The 15,192-nt window shown below is 33.4% G+C and overlaps 1 protein-coding gene across 1 annotated transcript; it reads right to left on the bottom strand.

Moving 5' to 3' along the window:
• Positions 1–157: 157 nt before the first annotated feature.
• LOC120328219 (alpha-(1,6)-fucosyltransferase-like) lies at positions 158–6,578 on the bottom strand. The gene is made up of 10 exons (XM_039394650.2): positions 6,440–6,578; positions 5,474–5,752; positions 4,878–4,962; positions 4,415–4,536; positions 3,901–4,009; positions 3,256–3,493; positions 2,734–2,959; positions 2,022–2,198; positions 1,385–1,535; positions 158–835 (listed from the first exon to the last, which is right to left on the bottom strand). Exons 1-10 carry the CDS (start codon positions 6,514–6,516, stop codon positions 428–430), a joined length of 1,872 nt encoding a protein of 623 aa, XP_039250584.2. The 5' UTR covers positions 6,517–6,578; the 3' UTR covers positions 158–427.
• Positions 6,579–15,192: the final 8,614 nt, after the last annotated feature.

Raw genomic sequence — 15,192 nt, 5'->3', positions numbered from 1 at the left:
ACTCCGAAAAAATTTGAAAAAAATATAACTAATATCTCACAAGAGGCTTCAGTCATGTCTAAGTATATGGAAAGTTTGAAATGCAATACTCTGTTACTTCTTGAGAATAAAAAACTTTTTTTCCTAAGAGCAACAATAAATACAACGACAATATAACGATAGATCCACTTCATGGTCATTAAGGCGGTAATTGAGGGCAACTCAATAAATAGACCAAAGACAATCATTTGCAATGAGATTATGATATATGAAACTGTGTTAGGGTACCATATCATAATAATTTATATAAAAACAATCACCAATCAATATCATAGTCAGAGAAAATTTCAACTTAGACAGACAGATCCGCCAAACAAGTGATAGGTTAATGTAAACAAACATCTTCTTAGCATTCGTAGTCATACAAATATATAAGTAGTTGAAAAATTCACTTAATTTCATTCAACTTTTTACGTTTGCTCCGAACACCAATTGCGATGTTTTCAATCACTCCATGATTATATGAAGTATCATTGGCGTCATGGAAAATTGAATAATTTACTCGAGTCAGAAGTTCACGTGCTTTATAAGCTGGAAATTTTCCTTGTTTGCCTGTTCTTTTGTTAATTCCTCTTAAAAACCCATCGTTCGAAGGAAGGTGTGGGTCGAAGGAAACTTTTATTTCATCCTCCTTTAGCAGTTCCATTTCGCCATCATTATATGGAGTGTGGCTATGAATAGCTCGCCATGGAGCAAAGAAATTTCTCTTAAATCTGTACAATGTGTCGACTGATTGAAATTGGGTGGAAGCATCAATGTTCCTGTACGTCATTATATCATAAGCTGTTCGGCATACCTGAATCATAACCAAATAAGTTTTACATTCATTTCAATTAGAAATTTTGTGCATAAAATATTTTTTTTTAGTATTTCAGCTCGGAAATATAGGGTATTTCAAAAACATTCACCCCCAGGCCTTGATTCAATCTATTAAAAAGAGAAAATGGAAAATATAATTGTTATAATTACACTTACAATAGGGTATTTTTATGTCCTTCAAAATGGCTAGGTTATGCTTTTTACTAGTTTTCTCTTTAGTTGGTACTAATACCAGAGTTGTCCCATGCTTACAGTCAGTCGTTATCACAATCGATGGGCGTTTATCAAAAATGACCAGCGGTTTGGAAACTTTCAATGAATTGTAACAAAAGGGTTAAATTTCTAGCCTGCAGCGAGTATTCTGCTTTTTCTGCGTTGGTGGAGTCAGGAAGGAAGTATTTATTTTTCTATGTAGTCAGAACTACGGGACATGTACATAACTTGGAAGATTGTAACAAAATGCACCAGGACTATAGTAGTGTTGAATTAGTTGTTGCCTAAATTTGAAATGTGTGAATGAACTCACACTAGAAGACAGAGTACAGACAAGATAGTCACACTTCGCTAGAAAATGTATATCCGTTATGATTCCTTCCAATCCCCCCTCGACGTATCTGTCCGTTCGTTTTCTTGTTACATTCAAAACTTTCTGAGTAATAAACTTATATGTGGGGTATCTAAAACGATAAATTACGTTGTTATCATGTAGCTATCAAAATATTATTAAAAATATACTAGAGATCAAAAGATGCATTAATAAATATGTTTTAACAACTTATGTTAGGTGTATACTTGTAATGTATGTATATACATATATTAGCGCCAAACTCACACTTTGAACTTCATATTGTCGACGTAGGAAATACGGGTATATTTTTTTGTATTTGAAGATAACATAGATGGGACGGTATGCAATCAAGGTGGAGCTTTTGGATGTGATTCGGTCCGCGTCCGGGCTAGAGTTGTTTTTGTTATTCACTTGATTGGATAATTGGCTGGGAGCGCTATAACATATGTGATTGGATTCACTGAAGAGAGTTAGATGTGATGATTTTATATTTCAATTCATTTGTATTATAATAGGTCATATATGAGGTAAAAGTCTAAATAAATCATTTTGCTATAATTTTTGATACTTTTTGTAAACGAGTGAAATACTGTACTTATTTCGAAGCTCGGGAAGCACCCTTGCATCTTCCGTCGCTAAATACACAGTTGGGACAATAGTTTTGTTCTTCAGTAGTAACTGTTCAAACCATATTTGCACGAAAAACATATATTCCTCCACTTCGTGTCGGACTGCTTCTTTCTTCACTTTATCACCACGACGGACATGTACCCTGAAACACAATTTTATCAATTCAAATATGACCGAATCAAGGACACAAACAATCAGAAACTCAAGAATCTAACTTGATTGATCGATCATCATTATAATGCTCACAGTCGTGTGATGTGTAAGTAGACCGCAGGTCAATGAGCCTACGTTATTGATGTATAATGCTGGAGTAATATCTGCTTTATTTGCAGATAACTAGTATATATATATATATATATATATATATATATATAAACATTATTGCGTGAAGAACCCAGCCTTTAGCTTGTTCTCGGTCGTTCTTCAAAACAAAAACCCTTGCGTTAATATCAGGCACTGATTCTTGGGTATGTGTGTGCTATAAACTGCTGCGTGAAAATGCCATGTCACCATATGATTAGTATTTGCGTCAGCCAAAGAGTGTGATGTAAATATGCGAGTTCTATTTTCAGATTTTATGGCACCTGACATTTCTATCTTTACGAAATATTTGGACGTAGGACATTTTGGGGGATGAAGCCCTAAATTACCTGAAATTTAGGAGTTACTATACTCACCCCGCAATAGGACTTTTGAAAAATATTTTGTTGGATATTTCATCAATGTTGTTTGCAAGCCAAGGCTGATATCTGGTAACGTATGCGATGAATTGTGAAATCCACCAAACAAAAGGTTGACCATGGTCTGGCAAAACAATCTGAGAAAGTTCAGCAGGAACCGACCATAACAACCAGTTTGGAGCATGCATCGCTCTCTTCTTGATTACCCGTTTATGTTCCGATTCTGAAATTCATTCATATTTTAAAACATAGGTGTACGTAATATCATCCCACCGTGACCCACAGGCAAACAAATGCACTGGCCACAATAATTGCCTTTGACGAATTTTAACACCAACAATGGAAGATTACCCATTTCTGATTTGGGTCGAGGTTTATCGACCGATTCAATTCATTTTAAATAACTGGTTTAAGATTAATTTGAACGATGAAATACAGACCGGACATTTTATTATTTACCGATAATCTGATAACGTAATATTCAACATAATCTGGTTCTAAATTTGATAACAATCGTACCTCCAATTTGGTCAATTGCGGTAACTGCATTGCTCATATTGCATTTACCCAATGGTTGGAATGCGTATTCCCACCCGTCATCTGCATACTTCCAACCTTTTGAATTATACACCAATGTTCTTTCGTATCTGAATGCTTGCATCAAACAATTTGTAAGTGAATGAGTTTCGCACCCGAATCCACATACATTGGTGACATTGCAAATCAGTATTTTAGCTTTTGCACAGTCTTCAGGGTTCTGGAATGAATTAATGATATGTATGAAACAATCAGCGATATCTTTACATAGAACAAAAACTATAAGTAATTTACCTCATTTAATCAAAACATTAAAATAGCTAGGGCCCATTTTCATTCATTGGAATTGTTAGCCGGTAAGACTTGATCTATCTATTAAGGTTGAATAAAAAGCAAGAAACATGTAGACAGTGAAAAGCCACATTACAAAGTCAAAACTTGATTGTAGAATAGCAGACATTCTAATTTTTAAATATCAACAGAACATTTCTCAACAGAAAACTAGTAGAACACGTGTTATCAGTTCAAACAAAATTAAAATAATTGCAACAACTGTTATAATAATGAATTCTCGATATATTATTATTTCAAAGATTAGTTTATTTTAAAATTTACAATTAGTCTCACTTGGAGTTTCTTTATCTTTTGTCTGATAAATCTTTTTAACATTTTTATTTTGAAAGCTCTTTGTTTTTTTGAAATGTTCATCAGTTTGTCAACTTCTTGCTTTAACGACCTTTATTTACGTTTGAAACAAGTCCAGGTCATTGGTAATTATCTATTACTATTGAAAAGGCATAATTTGACAAAAAAAAAAAAAAACTTGAAAAAAAGATTCTAAATAATTTTAATTCTTTCGATAATTTGTTTTTAGAAAAACGAAACTCAAACAGATTTAGTTACTAAACCCCGATTATGCTCTTTGTGATTTTGGCTAATAATCTATATATATATATATATATATATATATATATATATGTCCCACTTGAACACTACAGTAACATCGATGTGTGCTTCTATGCTCTAATAGGAGTAAGCCACTCATATTTTTATAATATATTCCGGAATTTCATTCTTTTCAATAAAGTAAATTGGCCAAGAACAAATCTTTAATTTATGGAAAGATTCGAGGAATACGTACATGTAACCTTCGTTGATATATCCTTCTGCGTCTTTTCTTATCTTCATACGCCGAACAATCAATATTATTTGTAGCCAGTAATTTTTCAAATCCAAATTTAAATGCCATAATGATTTGTAATTCTTCAAAAAATAATGTAGAACAGTCTTGTCGTGTATGTCATATACAAATAAAATAATTTAATTGTAAAATGTATAGTTTATTCTTTATCCTTGCCCTATTAAATTTTTCACTATAATGTCCCATTTTCTTCCTTAAATTAAAATGGGGAAAATGAATCATCATACACTACATATTTAAAGCAACTATTCCAGAAATTAAAAATTACCACAAACAAAAAGAAGAAATACACCCACGTAGGAAATCCTGTTTGTATATTTTCATTATCAACAATAATCGTTTACTTCTATATGACGGTATTTTAAAGAACAAATTGAAAATATGGCCAATCAAATCAAGTTACCCATGCTGTGATTCCATTTTCTTTGTCTTCATTGCTATTGCCTTTTGAGATGTTTATCATATTCGTAATTTGATTTTGCAGGATTCTTAATAATAAAACCCGATTGTTTATTGAATATTTCAAAGAAATGCATATAAGTTTTAGATACCTAAGTTTGAACCACCAAGCTAAGATTTTTATAAGTACTAGTAAAGCTTGTATTATATTATAGCTTCATAAATAGTTATATCCTAATAGTTTATTTGTCTATGGGGTGATATAAGCACAGCAATTTTGAGGATCAGGTTTCGATGATATTCTACTGATAGGATAGATATAAAATGATGTTGGAAATCTTCGTAATGACCATATGAAATGGGATTCAGGGCTAAGCTGGAGGTTTGTCAAAAATATACATCTGATTATTATCCTATTTAATAAGTTATTTATAGGCCAACCTCAGCAAATCTTTCTCACGAAATTCATAAAATAATCTTTAAGAATATATAAATGAATTAGAAACAACAGCATAACTAACACCTCAGAGTATTGAATACGGGTTAGTATCGAAAAAAATGCATATATTGAACACAGAAAATGATGTAAAACTGGATTACTCGTATCCATCTTGAAGGGAGTTTTTCTCTGTTCGTGATCTTTTGGTTTCTTCAAAAAGTGACTTTACGTAGAACCAGAATTCTTCAAAATCTTCTGACAAGAAATTTAAATTTTCGTATCTAACACTTCCGCTGTGCACATCCGTGAGAGAATAGCTATACTTGACTTCATTATGTTTGATGGTTGCATTGCTATTTTCATCATTAGGATTCCAATTTTCAGGTTTTGATTCTAGCGTACCGTTATCCACTATAACAGCCGGCGCTTCAAATGGATTGCTGTAGAAAATTTGTTATTATATATTAATCGAATAAATTATCTTAGTTTGATTGTTATAAAAAGGTTTATGGCGTAATATTTGTGATTTTTGCTACAATTTTTTACGAAATTTGCTCATATATGTGGGACGATGGTATAATAGCACTTTCTCAATCAAGAACCCCACCACTCCTGTGGTTGCAAATATTGGGCACCAAGTTTCGTACACTCTAGCAAAAATATTCCAGGCTTTCAAGTATTTTTGAATCTTTTACACGTGGAAGTGTCCTATTTGTACAAAGCCTTGACACGAAAGACGAAACTATTTTATGGTAAATTAATATCAGATACTTCTTAAAACTGAAAATCATGAATGTATGATGTATTGTAGATCATAATAACTCACTAAATTTTGTAAACCGAATATCCCAATTTTCTTTGCTCGTTCAAAACACGATTTGTTTTGAATTTGTTCTCATGAACTTGCAGCTAAAATTTGATTTGTATATTCAACAGAGCGTTTAAAAACCGTTGAACGTTTGAAACTGCGGAAAGCTATTCACACTTATTTCTATATATGCGGTTTATGTAATATACAATGGGGGTGTATGGAGGTATATTAAATTGACCCACAAAAATCAACGTTCACAGCCAGTATAATATTTTATATCAAACCACGAAAAATTTAAAGAATCAAAAGTTCTTACCCAAATACTTGAAAATATACATAAATCTGCAACAGACTCAAGCACAAAGTGGCAAAGAAACAGACAATTTTTGACATTCCTCTATATCGCACCAATTAAATAAATAGACATATATTGAAAAATAAAGCAGCAGTGATGCATTTTTGAAAACATACGACAATTAGGCATGAAGAATCGGTAAATTGTGTATTTAAACTCAACAAATCAATGGACCATATTTGTAATTGTGATATATGTAAATGAAATATGAGAAAATGAAGGAAATTCCTGCCATAACACAAATTACAAGTGCGATATCCTGTGCGACGACGTTACACATTATCACTGATTTCCTGTGACGGATTGTGGCAATTATGCCTTGAACACATGTTTAATGGTGTGTGTTATTGTGTTATTTGACCATTTGCACCCCGAAATTTGGGGATATTAGCTGATCTGTATTTGTCTCTGAATAATTGATAGAAAGTTGTAGTTATGAACACACATATATATAAAAAGTGACCTAAAGCGTCGATTTATTGTGAGCTGGTAATAATCATAGCTCATATCTATAGAATCAAGTTGAAGAAGATGAATTGCCGGTCATGCTGTTATCAATTTTTTAGATGTCACCAAAAGTATAATAACTGAATTGAGTTCGGATTAATCCTTGATCTTCCAACTACCGCATATGATCTATAGACTGCAGTTGAAGTCACACTATGTACGTCAATTATACTTAGGCTAAACCTCAATGTGGACCACTGACTCAATGGGCCACTGATAGATATCTGCCCGAGCTCACCAAACCACTCACCAAAGCGTCGTTCAAAACTTGAAGAGTGCAAAGGTTTTTAATTATTTCAAGTTCCACGGGAATGATCTAGTCTAGTCATTGTTATTTCGAACAAAATATTCTACTCCTAAAACGAGCGTACGAAGAATCAATGTGATGCTATTGCCAATTCGTTTTTGTGTAACCGTCCTAAACAATTTTGTTCTCGAGCAAACTATTTCAGAGGACACTAACCACTCACCTCGGGTGTGGGACTAGGGAGAAGAAAATCACTAATATGTGGAAAATTCATAATGCAATAATTTTTTAATAGTGTCCCCAATGAAGAATATATGAATTTTGTTGATAACTGTTTTAATAAATATTTGTTCACTGTTAATGTACTTGAAAGTATTTTTTATTCTCTTAAATCTGTCTGTCCCACTGAACCTGATTGAATAATCCAGGAACATACATTTGGTATAGTCTGGTATATATATAGCATGAACCTTATATCTTTTTTGAATCCTTTCTGTTTTGCTCCATTTTATTCCTCCCATAATCAAAAGCAAAAATGGTGAATTTTGTGGTTCCAGTAACTACAGTAGCATCTGTTTAGTCTAAACTTTTGAAAACAGGACATGAAACCTGAATACATTTGAAGTTTTGAGTTTTATTTGATTACATTTCACAGCCAGTTTGTTATCAAGTCTGGTCATGGGACTGACGTGTGCATTTCACTCTGAAAGAGAAAAAGAAAAAACACTGAAAGAAAATCATAACTAGTTTTCATGGATTTTTTTGATGGATTTTATAAAGTTAATCACTGGTCTGTTCCGTAAATTGATCAATACAAAAATTCCTGAGATATTTTTATCGCTTATTGTGTACACTTATCGCCGTCAATCTATCTTTGTTAGGTGGGATAATTGTGTGACAGCTCTATTCTCTGTCCATAGAGGCACTAAACAAGGTAGGTTTACTGAGCCTTCATTTATATTATGTATTATCTTTCCACCAAGGTAAATCATGAGGCCATTGGATATGTTGTAAATGACAATATTATCAATCATTTTTTTCACGCTGATTACATGTGCTGAATTTCCCAGGCTTGTCTGCAATTACAATGCTGAATATATTTTGTTCTTTATAACTAACAAGAGAATTATGCTCAAATATAGGGATATGAAGTCCATAACGAAATGTTTTACCATTATTTCCCCGAAAATCGTACGATTTTCGTGTCTCACATGTCCCATGGGTAATACAAATGTGTGCTGTCCCATCCCACGGACAAGCCTGGTATTTCCCTTTCTGCCATAGCTGTCAATGCTTACTCAACTTTTTCATCTCCCTCTTAGAAGTTTGCAGATTTTCTTGAGCAAAAAGGTTAGGTATCATTAATCCAAGTATATGAAGCTATGTAGGTCATTCCAAAAATATTATTAAAAGTGAAGTGTTTAAGGGTCGGACTATCATTAGCTGCATACACCTATATTTCACCCTTTATACCTTTTGGAACCTAGATGTATTCCACATAAATATGAATAAAAAAGCATTGTTTTTTAAGGAAGTAATGTCTGGTCATTTGTTAAGAAGATGTAACATATTGATCAGCAATTCAACCGAATAATTTACAAACTTAATTTTATAAGTCAATTTTTGTCGATGATCCGTCAATATTTATTGATCTACGAGGTTATGTTATGAAACACGTATCCACTAACATAATCCAACGACATTTAATTCCACAAGGGTAATTTTAATGCTAGATTCGCACACAATGACAGAACGAAATGTGTTGTTTAATGAATGTCTTACTTCAATTCCTAATATAAGTAGCGAGATGCAATTCTACTGTAAACTGAATCATGAGAGGTATCACAATAATGAAAGGTTACCTTTTTACACCGCCAGTGGTTTAATTTTGATTTTATATAATATGATCATGAACTCTGGTTCAGATAAACCTATATCTGCCATAACGGTGAGCATCAAGTCCCGGCGACGTTCTCGCCAACGCTTGTAACGAGAATATCGGTCAGAGACCGAAGACTTATCGATCGAAAGTTAGGGGATCCAAAACAGCACTCTTACTCCATAGTGACACCTTGTGTCCCATCACTAATTAATTAATAACTCGCTAATCATACTAAATAATTCATCCAAAATCAATAGGCTTCTGGTACGTATGATGAATGCACATGCAAAATCTGGAGCAGATTCAATCATGCTTTCGTGAGATATCGCGTGCATCTAACAGACAAACAGACAAATACCTATCAACATACTTACCGATTAAAATCGATAAGTAATAATCCTTCTCGTATCCTCGTCAATTGTGAAGGAAAATGTGCCGTGACATCAGGGTTATTCACTCAAAGTTACAAGATAAAGCTAGACATTTGAATCAATCATTGTCAACTTCCTAAGAGCGTTCGGCTGACCGCGCACACTTCATGTTGGCTGATGAAGAAATGTGATAGTTGCCATGTGTAATCAATAGATGCCTCAATATTCCATGTACCTTACTAACAAAATTTCCAAGTAGTAGTTGGAATTTCATAACAACTATTTATAGAGAAGATTGCTTTACACCATCAAAGCTCATGTATCTATTTAATCACTTGGTTGAAACATTATGTATTACGAAAAACAACTTCAAACAAATAAGAGATGAGTTCACAACCATCTTTGTACTATTATTCTCGGCATAAATGGTTTCATATATAGCTTCCATCTAATGAAATGTTGTCACATTCTTGACGTTACTCTGCTCAAAACACAGATTGAAATATTCGTGGTGTTAAACAAATGAAGAGGAAATAATTGGTGCATTACTATTTCTTTTATTTACTGAGTGAAATAGATATACATATATTGATTTTGTCTGATATTCCCTTTCTTACGTATATTACCGCACACATATTTATGTGCATAGATTCATTATATGATATTCGCTACGTTCAATTGTTTTAGCAAACTAAGAAAAAGCAGTCTTCCTGTATGGCAATGTATGTATATTTTCAACACACAGCTTTTTGAACGGTTTACACTTTTGTAATGTTTGACTGGAAAATATTTTATTTAATTTTTCTGTCTGAACGATTTAAATTGTTAAATTAAAATTGATAATACCAGGAATAATAAAATATAACATACTCTACATACATAAATTTATAACGCACATACTGTTGGAATAAGTGTGACTATTCTGAGTATAAGATTTCTTTAATGAATTCTAATTTTTGGGGGATAAATCATATGGTAGATTATTCACCGTTGTTTGTGAATAGCAAACATTCGACAGGTTTCCGAAATTCGCATTCATACTAATATAGTAAAAAATTAAAACACATTTCAGCCAAATCATAAGAAGGCTGGGCATTTCGCATCGAATAGTGAAGAAACCGAATCGGTTCAGACGAAAATTTCGAATCGCCGCCATCTTGTTTTTTAGTCCGCTAAAAGTCGAGGTGAATTCGTCAATTTATGTTATTGAAGTCATATTTTTGGAATTCAGTTTTGAAGTGTGACTTGTTTCTTTCCATTGAGTTAGTGATGAAACATGTTTCTTATTGTATGTGACAACTAGCGAACTGAATGAGTGATAGATTCTATGTTTTCATTAATTTATGTATCTGGAGGCCATATGCTATTACGTTGTTGTATGAATTTAAATGTCTCCCATGCGAGTATGCGAAATAAATTCAAAAATAATATTAAATTCGATTTTGAAATAATCAGGTGTTCGAAAACGCCCAGCCCTAAATCATAAGCAAGGAATTGTATTTTTGCCATGATGACATAATCCACTTGTTCATCATGAGGTTCAGTGAGAGGAATGATACTCTCGTCGCGAAACTGGAGTGTTCCTGTATATTAGACCAGGGGTGTGCAATGTGCGGCCCGCGGGCCAAATGCGGCCCGCAAGGGAGAATTGTGCGGCCCGCGGAGAAGTGCCAATTTTGAATGGTGTGCGGCCATCTAAACTAGTTTTTAATTTAGTTTGATCTGGTTCCCTTCGCGTTATATTCGAGTACAATTTATAATCTATGCCTATGACGTTACAACTACCTAACAGCGAGGGGAACAACACGATTCACAAAGCTGTCACTTGCTGAGCAGCGAACAATTTAAAAAAAGTGCAGAGCAGACTTAATGAATTTGCAAGAACGGGCAACTGAATATTAGGCAACTATAGACAGCAGTTTGAAAAAATTGTTAAATTATTAAAAGACACGAAAGCTAAAAAGTTTTGGTTCCAGCAACTCAGTTGATTTTGTCGAAATCTAATCTAAAATAAGATTTGACAGCAAATTATTTGGAAATAAAATGAATCTTGGCGCATTTTACCGAAAACACCAAGATAACTTTCCACACTTGAAAAAGGTCATGGCTTCAAATATGCCTTTTCAGTTACATATTTATTTCTAAAACGGGCGTCATATTGAATTGCTAGCATTTCCATAAAGCAAATTTGGATAAAAGTAGTCGGGAAAAGCATCAAATTTCTCACTAAAATTTCTCTCGTTTAAATTGGATGTGACAATATATTTAAATTACTATTAATTAATATTTTACGTGAAATTTGCTCAAAGCTGATAGTTTTAGTAACAATTGGGGTTGTATTATCTTCAGCAAAATTTATATTCTCTACAACTATTGTACACAAAATCATGATCTATTTTAGTGAATTTAGCAATTACGGAATTTCTATATACATTTTAAAAATATGCATTTGCATTTGAAATGTTATGTTACCTCTATGCGCAGGCTTTATTTCTGTGAGACAGAATAATTTCGGGGGCGTTTACGTAAAACTAATTTGAAACTATGTACGTTCTACGCTATGAGGATTAATAGACTCACTGAGCCTATATATACTGTTGGAAGCAATCCAGAACAGAAAACGAGACCTAACCATTATGCTCTACGCTTAATTTGATCAATATTCGAGAGATTACTATTTACAGAAACGATTTAATTATACAGTTTCCCGAGTCCCGGGAAACAAAATTTGTGAACTGTTGCTCCCTAATCGTATGTTCAAACCAGGGTAAATTTAACATTAGACGATATTCTCCGAGTCATTCGATTGAAATATTTCAGAAAAACTAATGATTGGTCGAGTATATTAGTATATGAATCAGATATAACGTGATACGCTCCATCAGAAGCCATAATTGAAGGATAATCTTAACAACAAAATATTCGTTCGATAACTACAATAAAATGCTAGTAAACGTGATCAACTTTCATGCACGGAGTCCATAACAGGCTGTAAATGTGTACCATATTACAATTTCGAGAAGACGGATTCAATAAATGCTAAATTTGTTCTGTGTTGTTGAAGTTTTATTTCGAGAAAAATGGGCGAAATACATTCATCTTTACATGAAGATACGAAACAATGTGCTAACGTTATCAATGGTAAACATTATTGCTTAAATGAGGAAGGAATAATCAACTGTCAGCCGCAAGAGATTGAAAAAATGGCGCAAGGGGCATCCGATAGCGAGAAAAGGTTTTATATAGGTTATTCACAAGACGACACTTCGAAGTTCTTATGTGCTGCGCTGCCAACAGACATGCAATGGCGGCATTTGTTTCAGCGGGAACGTACGTATTACGCATACGTAAAATATGACGTAATCACAGAGAGAAAGCTGATAGAAAAGTTTAAAAATGATGCAAGATGCCTGAACGAAAAACAAGGTGTTGGGGACGGAGTGATCTACCTAATTGTCGGACATATCAAGTAGACCTGATTGCGGGATAACCGCAATCAATATCGTATTCAAAAATATTTATTTAAGTTAAAATTTGTGAAAATAAACATTTTTTGCTATTTATAAGAGCGTAAAACAGCACCCACTAACAAAATACCATGTCAACATTGAATGACGAAATCAACTTTATTCAATGTTTGTTGAAGGGTAAAAGGAGCCATCCCAGTCACGATTTGCTGATACTATGGATTCATAATTATAACCGAATTATGAGAATGACTAAGGAAATATTGACAAGTTTCTTGTTTACCACACATTACCATCCCATCTGGTTTTTAATTGGGGTCTTTCATTTGCCCAAATCCAAGTCACTCGTACTCACTTTGAAGTGGAAGAGACTCATTTCTAAAAGAATCACAGGCGATGACGTAAATGCCAAGAACTACTGAGACCATATAGAATCGTGGAATTGGCAATTGAGATTTTTATTACATGCGAACAGGAAACATCTGTGCATGTAATTCCGTGGATATAATTCCTGAAATTAGGGGGATCAACGAAAATTTTTGCGTAAGGCCTCCATTTTAGTTTTGACTAATATCTGTTTTCTGGTTGACCGTTTTCAATTAAAAATTTTGATTTAAATTATGAAAGATATATATTAAAGCGGTTCCCAAAGGGTGCGTCGCAAAAATTAACATAAATGTGGTAAACATAACTAAAATATGATATTATATTTTTTATATATTGTATTTATTATAAATGTTTTATTGTTTCTTATTTTAAATGCTGGGTCTATGAATCAATAAATTCATTTCACCTTTCTATGTCGTTCATTTTCTGTTATGTAGTGTCTGCCTCTATTGTAACGTAACGATAGAGATACTTGCTGCAATTTGGTGAGCTGCAGTTTGTCCATCTGCTGAATCGAGTTTAGCGAACGTGAGTGATTTTTTCAGCACTTCAAAGGAAAATCAGGCAGAGATGGAAGAAGAGTTGACCTTTTGCTTTCATTTCTTAGGCCTACGTGTTTATAAACTTTAAAAGGCATAAAGTACACATTAAGTATAACAAAATTGATATTCATTTAAAAGCGGCATTTTGTGTAAGTGCGCCGTGAGTTTTTCCCCGATAATTTAGCGCCGCACGAACAAAAGGTTTGGGAACCTCTGGAATAGGTGATATAATTGATAGAATTCAATGCGGATAGAAATGGGCGTGAGACGCCTAAGGGCTTGACATTTCAGCAATTTTAATCAACTTTATCAAACTTATTGCTTCATATTTCTCCTTTCATCATGCTGTACTACCACCATCTAGTTGGGTATCAGAGGAACCCATTTATGTGCTTCAAAACTTTTTCGCCCAACTATTTATCTTTTGGTCTCTTTCTAAACCGACCAAAAATGTAACTAATGATTATCTGCCATAAGGGTTTTTACGTAAGTTAATCACAGAATAGGACAAAACAACGTCTGTATGTCTTATCTTGACTGGAGGATTGAAAATATGTTCTGATTTTGGAGTCCAGAAAAAGAAGTTGCAAGCATTTATTATTGTTCAATAACTTGTCAATTGGTGGTTGTTTTCTTTCTATAGCTTGTCTAGAAACTTGGCCCGATAAAATTGAAAATACTGTGCAGAAACGCAATTTCTTCTGATAGTACATATTACAAAACTAACTTTCGAAAATAAAACTAGTCAGCAAACCCCAGCGAGTAGTGAATATTCAGAGTTGTCAGTGGATCCGGGAATTCTGGGTTTGGAATTTCATAATAAGTATTTTTAGAGGAGATAGTTTTACACCATCAAAGCTGAAACGGAAAACAACTTCGAACAAAGAAGAGATGAGTTCACAGCCATCGCTGTACATATTATATATAGCATAAATGGTTTCATATACAGTTTCCATCTAATGAAATGTCGTTACATTCTTCACGATACTTGCTCAAAACAAAGATTGAAATATTTAGGGTGGTCAACGAATGAAAAGGAAATAATTGGTGCAGTCATATATCTTTTATTTGCTGAGTAAAATAAGTATAAATATATTGATTTTGTATGATATTCCTTTTCTCACGTATATCACTACACATATGTCATATAATAGATTTATTACATGATATTCGATTCGTCTAATTGTTTTAGCCAACTAAGAAAAAGCAGTCGTCCTGTATGGCAATTTATGTATATTTCCAACTCACAGCTTTCTGAGCGGTCCCCACCTTTTGTAATGCTTGACTGGGAAATATTGTATTTTGTTGCTT

Source organism: Styela clava, chromosome 7 (genome assembly GCF_964204865.1).
Source record: "Styela clava chromosome 7, kaStyClav1.hap1.2, whole genome shotgun sequence".
In the NCBI taxonomy this organism is placed as follows: Eukaryota; Metazoa; Chordata; class Ascidiacea; order Stolidobranchia; family Styelidae; genus Styela; species Styela clava.
Note: the sequence above shows the minus strand (reverse complement) of the source record. Positions and strands in the feature narration are given on the sequence as shown.